Source organism: Elgaria multicarinata, chromosome 4 (genome assembly GCF_023053635.1).
Source record: "Elgaria multicarinata webbii isolate HBS135686 ecotype San Diego chromosome 4, rElgMul1.1.pri, whole genome shotgun sequence".
Lineage (NCBI taxonomy): Eukaryota > Metazoa > Chordata > Lepidosauria > Squamata > Anguidae > Elgaria > Elgaria multicarinata.
Window position 1 is genome coordinate 54,741,678 of NC_086174.1, and position 24,208 is coordinate 54,765,885.

The 24,208-nt window shown below is 40.8% G+C and overlaps 1 protein-coding gene across 1 annotated transcript; it reads right to left on the minus strand.

Annotated features, from left to right (window-relative positions):
- Window positions 1–2,808: 2,808 nt before the first annotated feature.
- On the minus strand, window positions 2,809–23,929 carry DESI2 (desumoylating isopeptidase 2). Its single transcript, XM_063124315.1, has 5 exons — window positions 23,836–23,929; window positions 11,241–11,313; window positions 10,710–10,803; window positions 10,056–10,197; window positions 2,809–6,482 (listed from the first exon to the last, which is right to left on the minus strand). The coding sequence occupies exons 1-5, from the start codon at window positions 23,872–23,874 to the stop codon at window positions 6,306–6,308; spliced, it is 525 nt and encodes a 174-aa protein (XP_062980385.1). The 5' UTR covers window positions 23,875–23,929; the 3' UTR covers window positions 2,809–6,305.
- Window positions 23,930–24,208: the final 279 nt, after the last annotated feature.

Consider the following 24,208-nt stretch of genomic DNA (forward strand, 5'->3'; position numbering starts at 1 on the left):
AGATAAGCATGGGCTTCTCGCTCCCAAGGATTAATAATAGCTGTTGTGTGGTTGTGAATACCTCATTTATAGGGAAGGTCATTGAGAGGATTGTGGTGTGGCAGCTGTAAACATTCTTGGATGAAACTGTTTATCTAGATCTGTTCCAGTCTGGGTTGAGGCCTAGTTTTGGACTAGATCGGCCTAGGTTGCCCTGTTGGATGATCTGGATCGATGAAGGGACGGGAAGTGCAATCTTGCTTAAACTCTGAAGCTTTGACTGTCCCCAGTGCTGTTAAAACATCTAAAAGAAGCAGTTGGGAGCAATCATCTGGGGATTTGAAGCAAGATGTGCAAAGTGGGTCTTCTCTGCCTTGAAATTCGATCTGGAGCTCCTAGAGGTGATTCTCTGCCTCAGTTTCAGAGCCTCTCCCCCTCGTCAAATCCGTCCAGTATTCTGGTAACTGGTATTACCAGAAATGCTTACAGCTCCCTCATTTTTAAAGTTAAGGAGATAAAACTTGGCAAAGTAATAGCTCTTAAGGAGAGTTTCAGCCCTACCAAGATTGAATCAAAGTTCATGCTTTGATATTTTAGGAACTTTAAAATAGAAATTAACAAAAATGCTTACATCTGGGTAATTTTTATAGATAAAGAGATGAAACATGCAAGGTAATAGCTCTTAAGGAAGGCTTTAGCCATGCCAAGTTTGAATGAGATCCATTTATGCATTGATTTTTTAGGATTTTTTTTTAAAAATCCCCTACTCCAGCCTTCTCCAACATGGTGCCCTCCAGATCTATTGGATGGAACCCCCCTCGCACCGAGCCACTGAACTAAGGAGCCTGCCTGTGCCTTACTCAGGTGTAGCAGCTTTCTCACTCACCAGCCAGCCCAGCAACACTTTCACACTGTGGAAATATGGATGATTGACTTCTATGAGTCTGAGCAGAAACATGCTCCCTTTCTCCCAACCCCCACCCCACGGCCAGAATCAGCAGCCAGTTAGTGTTTCCCACTTCCCTGAACACTGCGATTGGAGATCACGGTCAGGGACAGCGCTGTGGCTATTCCTGTTGGTTAGCCACAGAAGTCAATAACAAAGCTACCCCTCTCCCCACTCAGCATCTTCCAAATATGAAGATATTCACTTTAGACACATAGACAGACAAACAGCAGGTTAATTCCATAGACTTTAGGAGCTCCAATTGGGCATGTGTCTGCTCTGATATTGATGGGTTTGGAAGCAGCCAATCTCTGTTCTGGAAGATCAAATGCTCTGTGGATTTTTGCAGTTACCAGATAATTCCAGGGCGGAGTGCACACCCCTATATAGTCATGCAGGTCTGGTCCAGTGCCTGGAGATTGTGGTGGGTTGGATGAGGAACAATAAACTTAGTTTTAATCCAGGCAAGTTGGGTAGGTGGGTCATAGGTCTGGGAAATAACCCAGTTTCCTCTTCCAGATTTGTTGCACTTCCCTTGAAGGAGCAGGTGTATTTATTAAAAAATCTGTATCACACCCTATATCACTAGGATCTCAGGGCAGCGTACAGGTGTGTAGCTTTGGCTGTGTTCCTAGACCCATCTTTCTTATTAGAGGCTCAGGTGGCCTTGGTGACTAGAGTTGCTGGCTGCTTTCCTTATTACAGGCAGTCTAGGGCTAACAACGTATCCAGTCTTGCAGTGCTTTCCCTTCTGTGGAGTATGATAGGCCGCAACAAGTAGGGTGTTTGTGACATGATTTTCCACATAGCCTCTCACAAAGCTTTATTCTGAAATAGACTGAATTATATTTTACTAGTTGTACCCGGTGTAACATACGCCGTTGTAGCATATCAGCCTTGGACCGTCTGCCCAGCTCGCATGAGATTAGGCCGGGGCCTTGGCTCGCAGCAGGCGAGCAGCCTCCCACCCGGCCACCAAGGACCACAGCCATGCCTTGCTCATGCTCCGGACTGTGGCGCTGCCCCCTTCGGGGGGGGGGAGCGAAGAGGCAGAAAGGGAGGTAGGATTAACTTGGAAAGCCTGAAGGAGTTGGGTGAGGGGCTTAGCAATCTGTATCAGCTGACGTTACACATTGTTACTGTTGCTTAGCGACCTGTATCAGCTGAAGCCTTTATGGAAACATACCTAAGTGTTTTATATAGAGATTTGCATGTCACATTATTTGCTATATTTGAGGCTGAGAACAACTCCCCTATTCATCCCTGGTGGAAGGTTTTTGACTTGTTCTATTATGGCTTGGCTCACTTAATAGGGTGGCAAAGTGCTTCAATGGCAGAACACAATTTTTATGCATAAATCCCAGGTTCAGTCCCCAGCATCTAGAATTACAAAGGATTTATAGCAGGGCTAGGAAAGACTAGTATGCCATCCCAAAGAACTGCTGCCATCATCTCTTGAGCAATGGGTTGAACTGCACAGCTTTTTGACACTTTCCAAATAAATATATTTTAATTAATTTGGGATTTGGCAGTTCTCTTTCATGTGTCATTGACGTCTACCACTTGATTTCGGAGTATAATACTGTAAAAGCTGGGTGCTTTTGATGAATGCCAGTGCCAAGATTCAATGGGGTAAGCATTTGGCTTTTCTGATCTCTCTTCAGAAGAAGCCTTACAGCAAAGTTTGGAGCCCAGGAACCTTGGTTCTCTTCCTTTACTCTTTGATTTATTAATAGGAGTACACATTGCTAAGTGAAATGTCTGTTGATTCCAACATTCCAGTATTTTGACCCAAAATATAAACATAGATTGAATATTGTAATAGTACAAAGAAGTTGAATTAAAACCTATTATTGAAATTGGTAAGAACAGAATACGTGCCATTTGTTCTATAAAAATTCTCTTTAATAAATGGATGGATTCAAGTTTGACATGTTAAAGTAACAAAAGTCAAAATTATCTTGCTTTTTTGTACAAATACCATGTTTTACAGTAAACTTATTTGTAGCTTACAAAAAGTGTGTCAGTGAAAATTCAGTCCTTAACCACCTAAAAGCAAGTTCCTCAACAGTTGTGATTAACATTGTACTGCATGTTTTCAAGAGGAAACCCACTGCACTCTTATAATGAAACCTGTTTATGTTGTAAACCAGCAATACATAACATTTGTTTTTGGGTTCCTGAATATGTATGACATCTCAAAATGTGTTTAATAAAACAAAGCACCAAAGTACAGTAATCTATCTTAAAAGAAAAACAATCAAGTATTACAAATTGGACAGATCAGAGAACCCTGAATATATTTCTTCTACCCGTTTTAGGTTGGAAAAACTCCACAGATGCCCCGTATTCACCAAGTTGAGAACAGTATTCTGGTTTTAATGTGTACTATGGCCACTGGCAGACATTGTACTCCGTGCTGAGTAGTAATGCTGGTGAAAAGGCAACTTAAACTATTGCTGTGATAGCAGACTTTGGCAGGGTTGTTTGTTTTAAGGACTCAAGTGGAGACCGAGTATAGCACATGTGGTAAGATATAAAACTACCATTACTTCTCAAGATGTCATATCAATTTCAGGGTTCAGATACTATGTTTGTTCATGGGGATATAGTCAGTACTGAAATGACTGAATGGAAAATTCCAATCAAACTAGGATAAACAACTACGAGGAGCACAATCTATGCATGTTTAGACAGAAAAAAAAGACCTACAACTCCCAGCATTCTCCAGCCAGCAGTGTTGGCTGGGGAATGCTGGGATTTGCAGGACTTTTTCAGTCTAAACATGCATGGGATTGTGTCCTAAGTTATTTTTTAAAATGCTTTTACTTACTGTGCCATTTATGTCCTTGCATTGTTTACAGACTTTCTGTGTATGATGAGAGTAAAAAAGTCACATATTACTATATTACTAAGTCACATGTGACTATTACCTGAACAAAGCCAATTGTTTAACAGAAATTTGATGGTGTTCAAGCAAGTTGCTAATGTTTCTCCAAACAATTACGACAAACTATAGAATCACCCTAGTCTAGCAATTCTGTGTAGATGCAACAGCTCCATGGAGCACCCAAAAAAGCTGGTTCTTCATTCACTTCAGCAAAGGTGATAAACATACGTAGCAAGAAATACATGTACCAAGCTGCCCCTTCCACCAAAATCAGTGAGGAAGTTTTCTTATCAAAGAATGCTGTGTGTATATCTGCCCACAGAGGCTCAGGATCAGAGCTTAACCTTACAAGCATCTGAACTTCATCAACCGCTTCAGACTCAACCTAGAAAATCCCATTTCCACTTCAACTGTAGTGCAAAGAAGCCACCTCTTTCCATTCTACTGGGAAATGCCTTATTTGTATGATTCAGCAATCATCAGTAGAAAAGGGTACAATTCTTGGGATCCCAATTCAGAGTCAGTTAATGAACAAAGAGAGTAGGGCTAACATTGGGTATCTTTTGGAACTTGCAGGTAAAATAGGTTATGCTGACTACAAAATAAAAACAGTTAAATTACAACCATAATGGCACCGTTAACACATTTTAATTTCTTGCTAAATAGACTGGCTAAAACATTGAACACTCAATAATTCACATTTTGGAGAATTATTATTGACTTTTAACAGATGATGTTACAATTGTTACATACCTGAGTAGTGTTTGCAAAGAAGCTTCCCACAAAGAAGAGCATAAAATGTAAGTAAAAACCGAATTGATTAGAAAAACAATAAATGCCTTTCTCACTGAAAACAATAGTATTTCTCTGTCTTCAGTGGGTTTACATTTGCAAAACAGCATGCCAAAGCAAAATTTTGATTTATGAAAAAAACAACTAACCATTCTTGAGACTTCTCCAATAAGTGCACTAAAATAATTGACAATTTAGCTGACTGTGTGTATTCTAATCTGACAATTGTAGTCAGCAAACCTAGCAATATAAATAACATATGCAACAGTTATTTATATTTTCTTCACCAATGCAGAACTCTGTAAGACCTCAGTTTATACTTAATTTCTAACTGGCCTCTTTCCATTCAATTGCAAGATCTTTAAGGCATATATAATAAAAAATTTAACCGAATTCCAATTCTCCATTACTACTGAATCCCTCTTCCCCCAATGAGATGTGCTAGCAATAGGGGGAGGACACTAAATAGATGGAATTCCACTGGTCCCTTGATAACTGCAATTGATCTTTTATAGTTCACAGATAGATATTGCTATTAGGCTAACATAATTAAGAAAATAGTGGCACCAAAAGATATCTAGGTAACTTACACTCTTTGGCTCTGCTGAGACCACAATGAGTTGGAGAATGCCTTTGCATTTCTTGTAGTTGATTCTGACTGGTGAGCAAATTAATCACAGCATAGTTCCTATTTTGCCATGTTTCTACTAAGATTCTTCTACTGATCAGTAGTATACATCTGATTGAACTGGCTGCAGAATTCACATGGCCAAAGGGAGTTCAACCATGAGCTAACAGACATCCTCAGTCTAAATAATGTTGTCTATTGGTATAGGCATTCATCCTACAGTTCCAGGTTTCAAAAGATATGTGATGTGAAACAGGCACTGTTATTTCATCGTAGTAAAAACAAACCTGTCAGTGTCCAAAATGACTTTTCACATATCCAAGTCAGTTAAAAACAAGGGCAAACAAAAGTTGAAATCTGACACCAGAGAGAAAAAACTTGGATTTGTAATAAAATATTAATTTGCTCTGTAAATGGATAAAAACTCAGAAGTCACATTTTTAGGAACAGATATTCTCAGTTATATACTAGGATAATGCACTTGCTTCCTAGGACAGATTTCTTTGTATTGATCATTATGTACCCTGTTTACACGTAGTATTTATAAATCCCCTGTGTCATTATCAGCAACAGTTGGAAATGAAATATTTTAACCTTCCTAATTCCAAGATGGCATCAAGCAGAGCAGACCATGAGTACACTTTGACTGATGGTAATGAAGTTATGCAGACCTAATTGAGCAGATTAATATTTTGTCTTTCAATGGCAGGTGTCCCTTGTAGAACTTGTAAACAGCAGCACACAATACTGTAAACAAAGTTTTAACTTCTGCTCAGTTAGTCCAAATCTATTGATTAGATGAAAATAAAGATAACAACTCTACTTCTTCTCATTTCTCCCAGAAACCTTTTCCACTACATATAAAATCCTGAGCAGAACACCATAGGCTTGAGCTGGAGAACCAATTGCATACCAAAGACATATTCAGATGTCTATACTCTGAAGTTCTGTAATGAAGTCAGTTACTAATACAACTTCCAAAGACATCAATGTAACAATACTTTGGATTACACCTATATTTTAGCATGATGTCCAGTTCTTGCCCCCGATGCTGAACTTGGCAGGGAAGTTTATGCTGCAGCATCTTCTGCTTCTTCCAGTTCTTCCTGAAGCTCTTGACTTACACTAGACTGAAGGGCTGCAGGTGTAAGCCATTCTTTTGGTAGGCAACTTTGGAGAAAGGGGATACAGGAACTGAAATAGGCAAGGCGATTCACCCAACGAGGAATTTCTTTTCCACAGAGAATCTAAATGAAGTTCCACAAGTTATCCAATGTTTTATTTTATGTAGATTTCTATTTGAAATATTTATCCTGAATTGAAACCCCAGTATGTCATAGTACAGTAAAGACAAACTTTTGCTGGTGTTCCCTGCCAGGCAAGACAATTTTGCCCATTTTGAAAATAACTGCAAGTTCAAAATTTAAAATTGAACATTTTTAACGTCCCAACCAAAACAGTAATGTGCAATCTTACACATTTTTAGACAGAAAGAAGTCCTACAATTCCCAGCATTCCCATGACAGCATAGGATTGTGCCCTAACTCAGATAAAATTCAGTACAGTAGCTATCATGTTGGTGAACCATTAATGCGGTTTCAAAAGTTCAGTGTATCAGATGATGACTAAAGGGGCTACATTCCTTACATCTATACCATCTTATGGTTTTTCCTCCAACCAGATGGTTCCTGGCGGCCTTACCAGCTTGCCCCTGGATTTGGTGCCCCTACTGCTGAATGCCAGGTCAGTCCAAAACAAAATCTCCCTCATCCATGATCTGTTTGTGGATGAGGGAGTTGACCTAGTATGTATCACTGAGACCTGGGGGGGGCAGTAAACTGGCGGGGTACTTTGCCCTCCTGGGTGCTTGGTGCAGCATCAACATCGACTTGAGGGCCAGGGAGGATGGGGGTTACCATGGGCTATAGAAATACGCTCTCTCTCTCTCTCTCTCTCTCTCTACTTCCTGTTTATTTGAGATTCTGCTGATGTACTATCCACCCTGCTGCCCATGAGACTACCTGCCTGAGCTGATAGAGGCTGTCTTGGATTTCGTGTTGAAGACCCCCAGGATGATGGTTCCATGCTGAGGCTGCTGTATCTGCTTCAGCTCAGGACCTCATGGCTGCCATGACAGCCATGGAGCTGTTCCAACTCATGTAAAAGGAGTTGGGACACGATGGTCCATCTCTAGGGGCTAATGGATTCCAATGGATTTCAGAGGGCTTGGGGATTTTCCTGCTGGTATGGCTGGTGATCCTGTCGAAGCCAAGGTTGCTCTGAGGAATGCAGAGATGACTCGGGCAGTCAATATGATTGTGCCCAAGTGCCCTCTCCCTCTGCACAAAGCCTGGCCACTCCTTGGTATATACCTGAGCTGAGGGCAATGAAGCAAGAGGGGAGATGGCTAGAACGTAGGTGGAGGAAAACTCGTGCTGAATCTGATCAAACACGGGTTAGAGCTCATTATCGAGCCTACTCTGTCGCAGTAAGGGTAGCAAAGAGACCATTCTTCTCCACCAGCATTACATCTTCTCAGTGTCGTCCAGTGGCCTGTTATACTCTGGGCCAAGGGGAGAGACTATGGAACCCATGGTAGCATGCTGTGATGTGACAAGGTTGCATGGCACTTTGAACATAAAGTCACTCAGATTGAACACCATGTTTAATGCAGTTCCATTTTCATTTTTATTATGTGGCCACAAACCCAATAAGTTCCATTAGTAGAGGCGTCCAGAGCACCATTTGTCTCAGTTTTATTGGATGAGTTTCAGTTATTCAGGCCCAAGGATGTGGACAAAGTGTTTGGCCAAGTCCAATCGACCACCTGTGTGCTTGATCCTTAATCTTCATGGCTCATTATATCAAATAAGGAGGGGATTGATGGCTGGGTCCAGGAGGTTGTAAATTCCTCCGTGAGAGAGGGAATGGTGCTGGCCTCTTTAAAAGAGGCGGCACTCAGGCCACTCCTTAAAAAGCCTAACCTGGGCCCGGAGGATGTTTACAATTATAGGCCAGTGGCTAACATCCCCTTCATGGTCAGAAGCTTGAGTGGGTGGTTGCAGGACAACTCCAGGCACTCTTATATGAAACGGAATATCTAGATCCATTTGAATCAGGCTTCAGGCCTGGTTTCAGAATAGGAACTGCCTTGGTCGCTCTATGGGATGACCTTTGCTGGGAGAGGGACAGGGAGAGTGTGACCCAGTTGATTCACTTGGACCTCTCAGCGACTTTCAATACCATTTACCATGGTATCCTTCTGGATAAGTTATTTGGGCTGGGAGTTGGAGGCACTGTGCGGCAGTGGTTCCAATACTTGGATGGCTGATTCCAGAAGGTGGTGCTGGGGGATTATTGCTCTGTGCCATAGCATTTTATGGCTCCATTTTATCCCCTATAGCGTTCAACGTCTACATGAAACTTGGGAGAGGTTATCCGGAGATGTGGGCTGAAGTGTCATCAATATGCGGATGACACCCAGCAATACCACTCCTTTTCATCAAACCCAGGCGAAGCAGTGGCTGTTCTGAATCAGTGCCTGGGCATGGTAATGGACTGGATGAGGGCCAACAAACTGAAACTCAATTCAGATGGAGGTACTATTAGTGTGTGCTTCATCTGTCCAGTTAAGTGATGATCAACTTGTTCTGGAGGGGACTCCACTCCCCCTAAAGGATCGGGTTCATAGTTTGGGGGTGCTCTTAGATCCAGAACTGTCATTTGAGACACAGGTGGACTTAGTGGCAAAGAGCACCATTTACCAGCTAAACCCTTATCTGGACAGAGATAGCCTAGTTATAGTTATCCATGTTCTGATAGCCTCTTGTCTGGATTACTGCAATGTGTGTTATAGAATCATTATACATGGGGCTGCCTTTGAAAACGGTCAGGAAACTTCAGCTGGTACAAAACCAGGCAGCAAGATTGTTAATAGGGACTGGCCAACAAGACCACATTATGCCAGTACTTTTCCAGCTTCACTGGCTTCCAGTTCAGGTCCAGGCCCGATTCAAAGTGCTGATATTACTATTCAAAGCCCTAAATGGCTTGGGGCCAAGTTATCTGAAGGAACGCCTCCTTCCATGTGTACCTGCCTGGACTCTAAGATCATCTTCAGGGCTCCTTCTCTATGAACCCTTGCCAAAGGAAGTGAAGCAGGTGGTTACCAAGAGGAGGCCCTTTTCTGCTGTGGAACTCCAGCTGTGGAATGAGCTCCCTAGAGAGGTTCGACTGGCACCTACGTTAAACACTTTTTGACACCAGATGAAGACCTTATTTTTCCAGTATTTTAACGTTTTACCACCTTAGTCTTTTAACTCTGCTGTTTTAAATCTATATTTTCAATCTCTGCATTGCTCATCCGTTTTATTCTGGTTGTACTTTTATATTGTGTATTGATATTGTGGTTTAAGTTTTATACTTTAACTTGTACTTTATGGTTTTAATTTCTGTGAACCACCCAGACAGCTTCAGCTACATGAAACTTGGTATAGAAATGAAATACATAAATAAATGGAAGTTACACTGTGTATTTCCTCTCCTATTCAAAGTATAAATATAGCCTTATACATTGTTTTCTAATTAATTATGTGAATGGAAATAGCTACAGAATGTTAAGGCCTCTAGCTGCACTTGAGAAATCATGGCTGACTGAACTCATAAGTTACTTCTACCATCCTAAATTATTGGGATTTTCAGCAAATCCTACACTGAAACCAATGAACAACATATAGAGCCTTTTCCTAGTTTATACAAGTACTGAAGTGTTTCTGAAAGTAATAGCAAATAACTGCCCATGCTATATGAAATATACTTGCCTCTGACAAAGCTGAAGAAAAGTGATTGCAATTTTTGTGCATTAAGTGATAAGCATTTCCTTTAAATTCTTTCCCAAGTTCTTCTATAATTCTTTCTATATCCTCTTCCATAAAGTCAGTACTTCCTAGAACAACAGCTTCTCTAAAACAAAAGATTGAAAATAGGGTTACTGCAAATCAGATTGGACATGCTCACTCCCCTTTGCTCTAACACATATACACCTCCAAAGGCCATCCATACTTTAAAAGTAAAACCTTATTGCTGTCTTCCTCTGATTGCTATTGAACTTCGGGCCCAGAACCCTCATTCCTTTCATACATCTTTTATCTATTCCTTCTTGATTTTGTTCAAGAGTATTATCTGTAAATTCAAGTTTGTATAGTTCTATGCAAGTCAGTCCTCTTGCTTCAGCATACTTTTTACCAATAGTATCCTCTCCATAATTATTACAGCTAAAGCATTTATGTGAGTCGGTACTACAAAGTGCATCTGATAATTCTATATAGGGATTAAGAGTGAATCCTTTCACCAAGAGGGGTAGCTTATTTTTGATTGATCAAAACATACTAAAAATTACAAGGTTGTAGTCAATAGATGTCTGAATCCTGATCACAACATATTTCAGGTTGCACCAATAACTACAAATTGCTTACTTAAATTTAAATGTTTCTCCCAATTCAGATGCATTTCCTGGAGAAATTTCAAATATTCCAGAAAAAGGGTATGGATGACCACCATAAGCAAATTCTGAAAGAAAGAAAAAGATCAGGGTTATAGGTACAATGCATAAGGTCAGTTGTTATCAAGTGGATTACTTTCCTAATTTAGCAATTTTATAGGCATGCTTAGAAGTGATCTGTTGTAGATCAAATGTGAAGTACTGCCACTCAGTAGTTTATATTCATAATTTTAGCCAAACCTAAAAACTTTGTACGTATATATGCAATGTTTTCATTATATTTGCATATTACTACTGTTACTTGCACTTTAAAAATGCTATCATAGAGCCAATATGTGCATTTATATCTAAACCATTCATGAACAACCAGAATACGTATAATCAAATTTGTCACAGAAACAGAAGAGGGGACATAGGAAGTGAAATATAGCTCTTTTCCTTCCCCTCCTCTGCAAATTCAAAGATACCTCTTAGCAACAAAGTTAAGTTAAAGTGAGTTACGCACCTCTGCCATATATTTCTATTCCTGAATGGAATACTCCAATTCCAAGAGAGGAGGTGTATTCATTCATCCAGTACTAAAAAAGAAAATGGGAAGCTTAACTAATTAGTTGTGAGTACATTTCATATACCAAGGCAACTTTACGGTCCAAATAGCTGTGAGTAGATTTGGGAGATGCAATTTCTGCTGATTCTCCCTGCAGCACAACTTCATTACTTAAACATTTGTTTCTGAGCATTCGTGACCTAGAGCAGAATGGGACTTGGCCCAGGAGGCTACAGGAGGAAAAATGAATAGATAAAAAAATACCCCCTTCCTTCTCTAAACAGAAGAGCTATGCTGGATCCAAGCCTATATATCTATTTGTTAAAATTAACACCAGCACTTGGTAGTCAGTGAAAGATTTTTAATGACATGGTTGGGTAAATGTTTCAAACAATAAAATATGTAAATTCAATTAGAATTGAATTTAACTTCCTCAGAAAACAGCCTCCCAGATTTGGTACCGTCCAGATGTGTTGGACTGCAACTCTTATATCTCCCAGCCAACATGACCTAGTTGGGGTAATGGGAGTTGTAGTCCAACACATTTGGAGGGCACCATATTGGGAAGGGCAGATTTATTAGACTGAATTCATTTCTGGTTGAGATATATGTACTTTTTAATCTATCAAATTCAGTTCCTATTCAGATACTAACTTTAAAAGTGGTTCAATAACCAGTTTAGCCAATTTGAAATAGCTCAGATCGATTTCATACTTATTAAACCCTGACAGTACAACTCCTATAAAATGAATACATTTGTATTTAACTTCAGGAAACTCCCACAACAGTTTAATATCAGCCTCTAAATATTATGTATATATTAATCTGTGGGGCAGGAATAGAAAAAGTTATTTTTTACAAATTTCAGGCTTATTTGTATCCCAACAACAAACTAGCATGTATCTCAAAAAGGTTATCATAGAGTTGAAAACGTGCAGGAATGCAACTATTATGATTTAGAGCACCTTCCTTCAAGAAAAAGCTAAAGTGTTAGGGACTTTCCATTCAGAAAAAAAATACCACAAAGGAAACATGACAGAGGTTTATAAAATTATGACAATAGAAATACATTTTCCTCCCTCATACTATGAGAACTTGGGGGCACACAATAAACATTAGTTAATTCTGAACACACTCTCAAAGGAAATGCTTCTTCAAGCAATGCATACTTAACATATGGATCCACAAAAACTAGATGGCTTTAAAAAAAAGATGAGGGAAAACGTATTATGGACTTACCGATGAACATCAGCTCCATGAGAATTTAGCAATTCCATGTCCAGATGGCAGCATACCTTTTGAGGATTAGCTACTAGGCATGATTATCATTACTAGGTTTTTTCTGTGATCATTACTAGATTTTATGGGTCCAGATATTAAATATGCACTGCATGAAGAAGTAGTTCCTTTGAAAGTGTGTTCAGAATATTTACTGTTAAAAGAAACTAATTAAGGACAAATACATTTTTAGTCCTTGCTTTGACCAAGTATGTTTCGCTTCTTGGTGGAGGACCTGAACTCTGATCAAACATTTCTGATTGAGAAGTCTGTCGAACTCAGTTAATCATCTGGATATGGACCACCTCTCAAGCGTTGGAAGAGAAGAAAACCCTTTCTCACCAAAGGACATTTTGTTTATTGAAAGACTTACTTTGAATGAATTACCAAGTTTTGTTCTGGGTCAAGGCAGCTCAGAAATGTTACACTTTGGTTTATTTCATTGAAAAAGCTCTCTGAACTAGCTTATGGTTTTAGATTCAGTTCAACTCCTTGGTAAATATGAGCTGCATTTATCTCTAATATGGAATGAGATGTGAAAATTAAGCAAATGCAAAATAGCAATTGTTCCTTCCTTTCTTTTAAAAAAGTATGCTAAAATGAGAAGTACTGCCCCACTCTAACCAAACTGATTAAAAAAAAGTCTTTATCAATTTCAATCAGATGACCTAGCTTAAAAGTATGTTTAGAACTGCAGCAAGGACCTTTTAACTTCAGAACTTGCAGTTTGACTACTCCAAACTTTTATTCCGAGGCTTGGAGTAGTCAAATTCTGTTGTTCTGCCAACAGAACAGATTTCCTCCCTGCAGACCCACCCGTATCTGCTTTGTAGGGTTGAGGGACCCTCCAGGGCAGTTTTGGGATGTGCATGGGGATGGGGGCTGCAAGAAGGAAGAGAGGACAGAGAAATCCTGTTGTGCAAGCAGAGTTCTGCTTGCGTGAATGTTATGGGCTTCAGAAATTTTAAGGAAACAGTACATCTAAAATACCTTTCTGCAACCTAGGCCCTTTCTACACCTAAGGGTTATCCCAGGAAAATGGAGGGATCGTCCCTGCCTGCTCCCGGGATTCTCTGTGTGGCATTTGGGTGCACAGGAACGATCCCGGGATATAGGGCTGGTGTAGACATGCCCCTAGTTTTACTCTTCCCAAACTCAGTGGCAATTCTTAGCTCTTAAGTCACAATCCTATGGGATGGCCATAAATGTCCACAGTCAGAGCCTTATGGCTATACAATGCAGATCTTCGCCTCCATGCTCCCCTCGCTCTGCATGTTACCTAGACAGGTGTTTTTGCAGGTCTAGCTGAACCATTGAGGAGGGGAAGGGAAGGAGTCTGGGAATAGCTCATATCCCTGCTTCCCCTGCCCCCTCCTTGCCCACAGGAACACCCCCTTTCTGTCCTCCAAGATTGTCTGTGAGACCTTGGAGAGGGAGCCAGCACGGTTCCCTCTGGACCAGCTGTGAGGGGGAAGGGGTGGGGGGCTCGGACTCCTGGGTCAGAGCAGTGTCTCTGGCCTTGGATCCAGGAATTTGAAGTATTCTATGCCCCCCACAACTTTTGTTTAATGACCATAGGATTGCTCTGCCCGTATATGAATATATTTGTTTTATTAACTTTGGCCCACAAAATGCAAGATAGACTAGAGATAGTCACTAGACCAATCTTCCCAAACTTGGTGTCCTTCAGATAACTCCCATTATCATCATCCAGCACAACCATTGGGGAATTAGGAACACAAAATGGGGGGGGGGGATTGGCTTATCAGTGCAGCAAGGTGTGGCAGTCCTATATGCATGCCAGCTCATCAGGAGCTACATGAGCACAAACTATAGCGCTACTCTACCCCCTGGAAGCAGTGTGAACATGGAACTTCTCTGCTGCCCTTCTGCACATAGCAGGCCATGCATGGCATGCTAAGGCAAGGTGCATCCCAGCCAGGTATTCCGGTACCCATAGCAAATGGATAGGGGGCAAGGTAGTCCCATTCCTTTGTCAAAGCCACAGGTGTGATAGAAGAAAATCGGTAAAGCAAGTTGAAACCTGCTCTAGTTACAGTAGACCACTGTAGCTATCCTGCTCCTATCCCCTGGCTTCTGACAAACAAATGGGCCCTCCCTTCTTGCCCCTCAGATACAGTATTGTAGGCACAGACCAGCACTCAGCTGCACACATGTGCATCATGGCCTACTTTCTCCTCCCCACCCCAAGTTCTGCTCTCTTTGCTATCTAGAGCATATTTAATATCACTAAGGTTTCGCAGAGAGGCTGTAGACAGCCTATCCATATTCTGTTTAATGTTTTACAGTTAAAATAAAATATGAGTAAGGCAGTGTCCACAGCCAATCAACATATTTAAACAAGGTGTTTGCACTGCCAACACTATGGTAGGGTTATCACTATTAACACAAGACAAATCTGCTAAGGTGCTTATGCCTTCTGCAAGAATTTTATTTACTGTCACTTTTAAATCAATGCTACACAACATCTTTTTCTTAACCAATTAAGGTGTATGAGCGAATATGCAAAAGTATATTTTCATCAACACCAGCAAACACATATCAGTCTGTCCTAGATGGGGTTGCACTCCACTTGAAAGAACAGGTACGGATTTTGGGGATACCTCTGGACCCAGCTCTGCTAATAGGTGGAGTTCTGGCCAGAAGTGCTTTAGCTCAGTTTAGGCTGGGATGCTTCCTGAACCCTTTCCTGCCATGGTCAGACCTGGGCACGGACATGCATGCATTACTAACATCGTAATTGGACTACTGGGCTGTGTGCGGAAACCACTTGGAAGTTTCAATTGGTGCAGGACTGCGGCTGGGGCAAAGAGATATCACGATTGTACCAGCTGCACTGGCTGCTGGTTTGTTTCTGAGCGCAATTCAAGGTGGTAATTGTTAGTGGCTTTACAGATTGGGATCAAGCTACTTGAGGGACCATTTCCTCCCATATGAATCTGCCCATCATTAAGATCAACTGATGCAGCCCTATTGTGCATGTCATTTCCTTCTAAAGTACAGCTGGTGTTGTTTGTGGTGGCACCCTGTTTATGGAATTCACTGCTCCAATAGCTTAGGTTAACTATCAGGAGTTGAAGACTTTTCTTTTTCAGCTACTGTTGGATTCTGTTCTGATTAGGTTATGTTTGACTCTGGTTCTCTTTTACTCCGGTTGTTTGTTGTTGTGGTCTTTATTTATTTATTTTTATTTATTTATTACATTTTTATACTGCCGAAGCTCTTTGGGCGGTTCACAAAAATTAAAACCATGAAGAGCATAAAAACAACCAACAAATTTAAAACACAAATACAAAATACAATATAAAAAGCACAACCAGAATAAAACCACACAAAATATAGGTCAAAATATGAGATTAAAACAGCAAAGTTTAAATTTAAGTTAAATTAGATGTTAAAATACTGAGAAAATAAAAAGGTCCTCAGCTGGCGATGGAAAGAAAACAGTGTAGGTGCCAAGCGAACCTCTCTGGGGAGCTCGTTCCACAACCGGGGTGCCAAAGCAGAGAAAGCCCTCCTCCTAGTAGCTACCTGCCTCACTTCCTTCCTTATCATTTGTATTGTTTTTATACACTGTGAGCTTCTTTTTAGAGAAGGCTTTGAAAAGTGGGATATAAATATCTAAACCAGCCTTGTAAATAAGGCTAGTAAGGCTGGTTAAAAAATAAGTGCCTTTTATCAAGCGACTGTTCTGCCTGCCAACTGTGTCTCCGTGCTGGTGGTGGAAAGACTTTCCTTCTTCTGCAGCTGACATGGAAACCAAATAAACTGGGAGAGAAGTGACAGAATAATCCAACCCAGGAAAGTGATATGACGTTCTTTCTCACACTACTCACAGACCACCTCTCACATGCTCATATTTATCTTCTTTCAGGAGTAAGATTTTCCTAGCAACATATCTGGTAAGACCAAATTTTCTGGTTGTTTTTTAAGCAACTGTGACTAGTTTTATTGCTCAAATAATTTGTTCGTTGTTTTCTTATCTTCGGACAACAGTCATATCCCTTTCCTGGAGTTCTCGAAGTACTTCATTTAATGGCCCCCCAAATATTTTTGCTCAAATTCACAGGAATCAGTTTTGGAACAAGTATATTTTAACACTATTTTTCGATATCCCTATTGGATTCTAGTGAGAATTATCTCCATCTTTTATCCTGTCTCTTTGGAACAGGACATGTTTTGAGAAGAATAGGATATGGCGTCACAGTGATTACTCATTAACATAAACTCTTCTGATGAAGTACAAAAATGATTATAAATTACAGAGTAGTCATCGACCAAACCACAGTTTAGTACCATTATCATTTGCTTACTCTTGAACTAAATTCTTTTCTGTACATGTACTTCCATTTTTGTAGGAGTATATTTTCTATTACTTAAGAAACATTTTGAATTGTAATCACTTGCAAGGACACTCACCACTACGTATTGTCATTTTCTGCTGCTTAATAGTATTATTCTTGAATTTATTTACTCATTTTTTGTATTTTTGCCATTGTTAGTACTATGTCAATTGTATTACTTGCATGTATATTTCCACTTGTTAAGTCGTTTGTTCGTTGTGCATATTTTTAATATATTTCACTCACATTCTTATTCTTGTTACATTAGGGGTCCATTGATTGGGTGGGTGGTGGTGTTTGCTTATACCTGAGGGGTTTCATCTCTTTTGCCTTTGAGCTGAGCATGACTGTTTTTAATATTATTGGGTATTTTAAGGAGAGGCAGTTTCTAAGGCTCTCCATCCAAATTCTGTTTTTAGGGTCAAAGGAAAAAACGTATAGCAACTAATACACTTTTTAAAAAATCAGCTAAAGGCATAATTCTATGCATTCTAGACAGACCCCCCTGCCAGCATTCTCCAGCCAGCCCTAAGTGTATTAGCATTCCATAATATTAAAAAATTATTATGTAGTTATGTTAATCTATATAGATAACTGTCTTATCCACAACACACAATTAATATTAACTAACCACAATTCTCCAGAGTTCAGATATAATAAGAAATTCTGGTTAGTTTAAAAATGGACACAGATGCTTCTGATCTCATTGCAGCAGTGCCATTGGGGGGGGGAGTGCACAAGCACATAATATTAAACCACAGTGTAGCATTATGTCCAAACCAGGCCTAAATCAGCAGTCTGATAAAATTGTCTTAATTGCTTGATTAGTGGGTTCTCCTGAGTTTTCCCAACAACTAGGTCAGTTAACTCAGCTGCTTTTCTTGAGAGATTATTTCCTTCCCCAAGCATGGCAGAATGTGTCTATTTAAATAATCTGGACATATCCTATTAAACGTGTTTTTTTGCAAGTACAAAACATTATTACATTGTGCACCATGGCTTCTCCTCTGCAAAATATAATGTGCTTTCATTAGTTGTACAAGGTACTTAACTAGAGTTGGATTTAAAATAAATGAACAAAAGGTTGATGGAAGGAAGGATAGAAAACATGTGATAGATCTTTCGGGTGATATGACATTTGAGCTTGTATTAGGTGACCCCTGGAAATCCTTCCAACCCTGTTGTGCTACAAGTTGTCAGCAAGGAAGTTTGTCTTATACCAGAGCACTTTTTTGTCAGGAAGCAACACACCCACACTGTGCTTTTGTAAGTCTCAGGACAACCAGTAGTTATGACTCAGCTCTATCCTAGGGTGCTTTACTAGGGATTGATCCAGAATACACTAGTCAACGTTAGAGACACATTAGGTTCAATTCAATTTATTGGTCTGCTCAATAGACCTCACAATAAAATGTATGCATCAGTTACCATACCATGGTTGACAAAAATCATTTTTTAAAAAACAAAGTTTTTTTTTTAAAGTAAAACATTTATTTAAATCAGATTTGTTTAAATTTTTAATTCAATTTCAAAACTTCAGTTGGCGGCCCAGCTACACCCCTATGTGGGCAGGGAAAACCTGGCTTCAGTTGTTTATGCTCTGGTAACCTCCAAGTTAGATTACTGCAATGCACTCTACATGGGGCTGCCTTTGAAGACGGTTCAGAAGCTGCAGATTGTGCAAAATGCAGTGGCCAGATTGATAACAGGAACCAGATGTTTCGAACATATAAGACCGACTCTGGCCCACCAGCATTGGCTACCTGTATGTTTCGGAGCCCGATTCAAGGTGCTGGTTTTAACGTATAAAGCCTTACACAGCTTGGGACCACAATATCTGATGGATTGCCTCTCCCGACATGAACCTACCCATACAATACGCTCAACATGTAAGGTCCTCCTCCAGATGCCTACTCCAAGGGAAGCTCAGAGGATGGCAAGAAAGGAGAGGGCCTTTTCAGTGGTTGCCCGCCAATTGTGGAACAATCTCCCCAACGGGGCTCACCTGGCGCCAACATTTATTTATTTATTTATTAAACTTGTATACCGCTCCCATAGCCAGGGCTCTCTGGGCGGTTTACAGAAATTCTAAAATTGAGGTAAAAACAAGTATATAAAATTTAAAACTCTAAAACACAGAACATACACACATAAAGCATTAAAAACCGATTAAAAACTAAACATGTGGGTAATTAGGATCTTTTCGGCACCAGATCAAGACTTTTCTCTTTCCCCAGGTATTTAACAGCACATGTTGAGTTTTTCACTGACCCAGAATAGTTGTTTTAAATGGATATTGAATCTAATTTGTTTTTACGCTTTTTATGGTTTAAAATTTTGTATATCGGTTTTTAATGTTTAGCATTCACCTGAGCTTCAGCTATGGGGTGGAATATAAATGTAATTAATAATAATACGTCAAATAATGAACTTCCCTCAAAAACAATTTTTCTAGCTGTGTAACTTGTGTGTAGAATCTTACTTTATAAATTCTATTTCATAAAGAGGTGAACATTTACTGCAGTAAAGTAAGCACAAATGAGTTTGTGAACACTTAATTTATCTGAACCTGTTCCCATCTTAATCTAAAACTACTGTTACATTAAAATCTGTATTTGTATGAAACATTTCCTTCTGCACATCCCATGACTGCCACAAGGTTTTCTGAAAGTGTAACTCAAGGTACCTTTTTATCACATCATATAAACCAGGACAACTGTGATGCAAGGCTAAAAAGAAAACCTTCAGTGAAGAGCATTTGCAGCCAAATTCTATGCAAGTCTGGGGTTTACTCCCTAATAAGTGTCTTTACGATTATAACCTCACCTGCATTTGTTACTAGGTTTATTAAACCATCACATAAAAGAAAACAAGCCCTTATTTCTCAGCGTCTCGTTCTTTTCTTCTTCTTTTCCAGTGATGCAGATGATGTCATGTAAGTGTTGTTTTTGTGATGCCACTTCCAACCATTGGGGTGGATCCAATGTTGTTCTCAGTAGAACTGGACTTCCCTGCCCTCTCCTCTATCCTGCAGCTCCCTGTGACCCTTCCCCACCCAAATTTGCTCTGGAAGGGCCCCCGAGAGGATGTGGAAGTCCTGTTCCACCAGAAATACCTGTTCCACTGGTGGAATGACGGCATTGGATCCCACAATTATCAGCTTCTTCTTGTGTGTGTGTGTGTGTTTGTGTGTATGTGTAATTAAGCATACAGCTTGTGAGTAGTTCTGTGGCTAGGTCTTAACACATTTCTGTTACAGCAATTGAGTCCTAAGCACCAACAAACCCTCCAAATTCACTTACCTAACTGTAGAATGTGGTGAAAAGTACTAATTAGTCATAGCAGTCACTCTGGAAAGAGTGGGACTTGAAGAGTTTTTCCATAAATTTTCTCTTTATAAAAATGTCCATTATATCTAATTCATTTGTGAAGAAGGCAAATAGTGTATTATGGGAGACAATTAAACACTCCAGTCCTGCAAAAAATCTTCCAGGAAAGCATGAACAACCGGACGGATTTGAGAAAAACCAATAGATCACAATAGGAAGAGCATGGTGTTCTTGCTTTTGGGAGATACTTCCCATGATTTTTGAACATGCGCATCCCAAAATCTGTAATGTGGAAGCAACCATAGCAGTGAGTTTATGCATCCTGATACATGCTTGGGAGAATGGCTAGCTTCTGGAGCCACACATAAAGATGAAGAATATATACTAGCACACATTTCCACAAGAGTGTGGGTGTGCTTGTGTAAGAATGTAATACAGGAATGTAATATGGGTACAAGTCAAGTCACTATTGCGTTTGGGCCACAATTACTCCAAGCTCATAAGATTGCAAGGCACTCTCTCCCATAGGAAAATGGTTCTGTCATCAACTCTTCCAAGCCTGTTGCAACAAGTAGATATCCCAGTTTGCAGGTGGGAGAGGAACAGGTGGGAGAGGAACAGGTGGGAAAAGATGAGGCTATATTTCCCAACTCAGTAGTAGTTTAAAAGATAAAAGTAAAGAAAAGATCTGATAATTCTGAACAGGTTTTGGGAGGGGAAAAAACCAAGGAGTAGGAAAGGTTTATCTGTTTATTCATTAGTACATTTCACCCTCCATTCAAGTAGCTTTGGGTGGCATAACCATTGTCCTCAAAACAGCCCTATGAGCCTATAAGGCCATCCAGCAAACTTCAATGTTATGAGGGCATTTGAACCAAGGCCTCCCTGGTTCTAGTTCAACTCCTTAGCCTCTATACCAGAGGTGATCTATAGACCATTAGTAGTCCACAAGCTCCATTCTGATGGTCTGCAGACAGGTTAACAACAACTGTACTTCCAAATACCGAAGCAGGATGAATGCTAAACCTAACAAACATTATAACTGACTTCACAGAACTCAGTTTTTAAAAAGGAGCACATCCACCACGTTAGACAGGCACGGCTACAGTTCAGCTGATGGGAGTTACTCTGTCATCAAAACAGTTTAACTAGATTTCACATGTTGCTGACCTGACAATATGTAACATGAGTATACTCTGAAAATACTTTAAGACAGATCGCTGTACAATCTAGTGTCAACATTTTTGTCTAGAGACAATGAACAGACACAGCTTATCCTGGTTTTAGCTAAGAGTGTAAACAAACTGAGTCAGTAATCAATATTTGTTTCTTGCTTGTGTGATACACCACAAGGCTGGATGTTACAGCTGCCCCTTATTAATTACCTAAGGCAGTTAAAGGTACAGTCACTGTCTCTTGGGTCAGGATGTAGCAACATCATTATTTAGTCTTAGCCCATTTGAATTTGTATTTTTCTGCTGCTGCTTAATTGTTCCCTAAGAACATTAGGACTTGGCATATAGCTTGTCAATAAAATGTGCAGTTATTATCTCCTACTACTCTGAGATTGACAAATTCATTTGGACTTAAGACAATAGCAGACATTTAGTCTTTGAGTTTCTAGGGACACTTGGAGCTGATAAAAGCAAGCACTCATTCAAAACCTTTGGCAGTCGGATTCAGTGCAAACAGACAATATTAGTGGAATGAAAATGATATCAATATTATTAAAAGTATCCCCAAACTTTCAGAAGCAACAAAGTTTCAGGTAGTTTTAAATTCAGACGCTAAGCAGAAGCTTCCCTTTTTGTGCAAAATTAGACTGTTGGTCTGTTTTCAACTGTTTTCTTTAATGCAACACAGGACAGCCAGTGTGGTACAGTAGTTAGAGTGTTGGACTGGGAGTTGGGAGACCCAGGTTTTACTCCCCATTTGGCCATATAGCTCAGCGGTTGACTTTGGGCCAGTCACTGACTCTCAGCCTAACTGATTTCACAGGGCTGTTTTGAGGATAAAATGGAGAGGATCATGTATGCTGCCTTGAGATTCCTGGAGGAAAGGTGGGAAATAAATGTACCAAATAAATACATCTACGTTCTCCCATTTATTTACTTATTTATATTATTCACATAGTAACTTTATTTTTACTACGTGTATATCCTCTTTCTTCTAAGCAGCTCAAGATGGTGTACACTGTTCTCTCCCAACTAAATTTCCCTCCACAACAACTCTTGAGGTTGGTTAAGCGAAGAGATAGGAATAGGCCCTCTGTCATCTAACGAACTTCATGGCTGAAGATTTTGGCCTCCCCACTCCTAGTCCTGGTTCACACAATCAAACAGCTTAAACCACAGTGGGCTGCTGTGCATACCAGGCAGCATTTGCAGGTGGCTGCGTACAAGTTATGACTTGTAGTGTCATGTGAACAGGAGGACGGGGGGGGGGGGGGGTTAAAGAACCCTTGCATATGGGGGTTCCCGGGTTCACATGACAATCTGCAGCCTGGCATTGAATATTCAAAATGGCTACCTGCACATGCCAGCACGCACTGCATCCCACCCTGGCTTAAATAAGCCAGGTGGGCTGTTTGATCATGTTAACTGGTTCCTAGTCTCTGACACTCTAAGCAGTGCACCATACTGGCTCTCCCTAATTGTTAAGAAACAGTTGTTGCAACACTGATGAAATTTTAGATAAGTTTGGATATGTGTGATGTGATCTGTGTGTCATTTGTGCTTTGATAAAGCAAGAGATTACAAAATTTTAGCCTAAAGTAGCAAGGTGTAAAATATCTCAAGAGCTCTACCCATATATAAACTGGTAGCACAATTTAGGCTTTAAGGTCACATGACTATGCAAGTACTGACCTGTTTGAAAAGAGGCTTCAATTTGTGTCCATGCCTTGCCCTTTGCTCTGTTTAATATTTCCCTCTTTTTGGTTCTTTCCAGAGGCAAAAAGAGTGTAAGGCTCTGGTCCTCAATACTATTCACAGTGTAAGCTGTTTGAAGATTGGTGTCCAGGCCAACTCCACTTGATCCTCATTAAACCTCTACTTTAATTGCATGTGTGGCATTAAGGAAACTAATCTTGTAAAGTATGTCCACCGGTTAGACATTTGCACCGGATATTTTTTTTAACACACCTGTTGCGAGAACTCCCCAGCTCTAAATTCCACTGACCCCATACCTTACGTCGATATTGTTACAGCACTTTTCAGCCAAATTACTATTTAAACCAGGTAGACAAAGGATAATCGCCCGAACTTCGGAGGTGAAGATAAGCATCATATCATTGCAGCAATGTACGGAACAGGGAGGTGAAGGCTGAAAAGCCAAACAAGGATTTATGGACCTATGGCTTTTAGGGAGGGAAGGGAAGGGAAGGCAGGCAGGCAGGCAGGCAGGCAGGCAGAAGAGTCCTTTTCACCCCAAAAAGACACCCAGCAGCTCAGAAAGAAAGACGAGAGAGCCCGAGAGATGTGGCCGGGTTCAGACCTGGGACAGAAGAAGAAGGAAGCGCTGGGCTCCTCGGCAGGCGCCGCCCGGCAAGGAAGCCTCACGGCGGGTCACTCGTTTACTCACCATGTCGTAGACGTTGAGAACCACCAGTTGGTGCGCCATCCTGCCCCCGCGCTCTCTCGCGGCGGCTTTAAAGCGGGGGGCCTCAAGCCGCTGGCGGCGGCCTCAGGGCGCTCACGGGTGGGACCCCGGGCGGACGCCGCCTCCGCGTCCTGCCTCTTGCTGAGGGGCGGGCGGGGGCTGCCGGCAGCATGGAGCCGCCTCCGCTGCGGGGGAAGGGGGAGTCGGGGCTGTGCCCCCCGTGCAAGGAAAGCGAGCTACTACCGGCACACGGGTGGGGCCCGGCCTGCCTCCGCTATTGCTCTCTCGGCTGGAGCCCAACGCCTCAGGCAGCGGGGACGCAAGAAAACAGTCTCCTCGGAGGAGCAGCTGCCGG

Excerpts from the sequence above, each read along its gene's own strand:
- DESI2 (XM_063124315.1), bottom strand. The coding sequence starts at position 23,874 with ATGGCGCACCAACTGGTGGTTCTCAACGTCTACGACATG. Across the intron at positions 11,314-23,835 it reads TTCTCAACGTCTACGACATG|TACTGGATGAATGAATACAC; the intron begins GTGAGTAAACGA and ends TTTCTTTTTTAG. Across the intron at positions 10,198-10,709 it reads GGAGAAACATTTAAATTTAA|AGAAGCTGTTGTTCTAGGAA; the intron begins GTAAGCAATTTG and ends CTTTTGTTTTAG.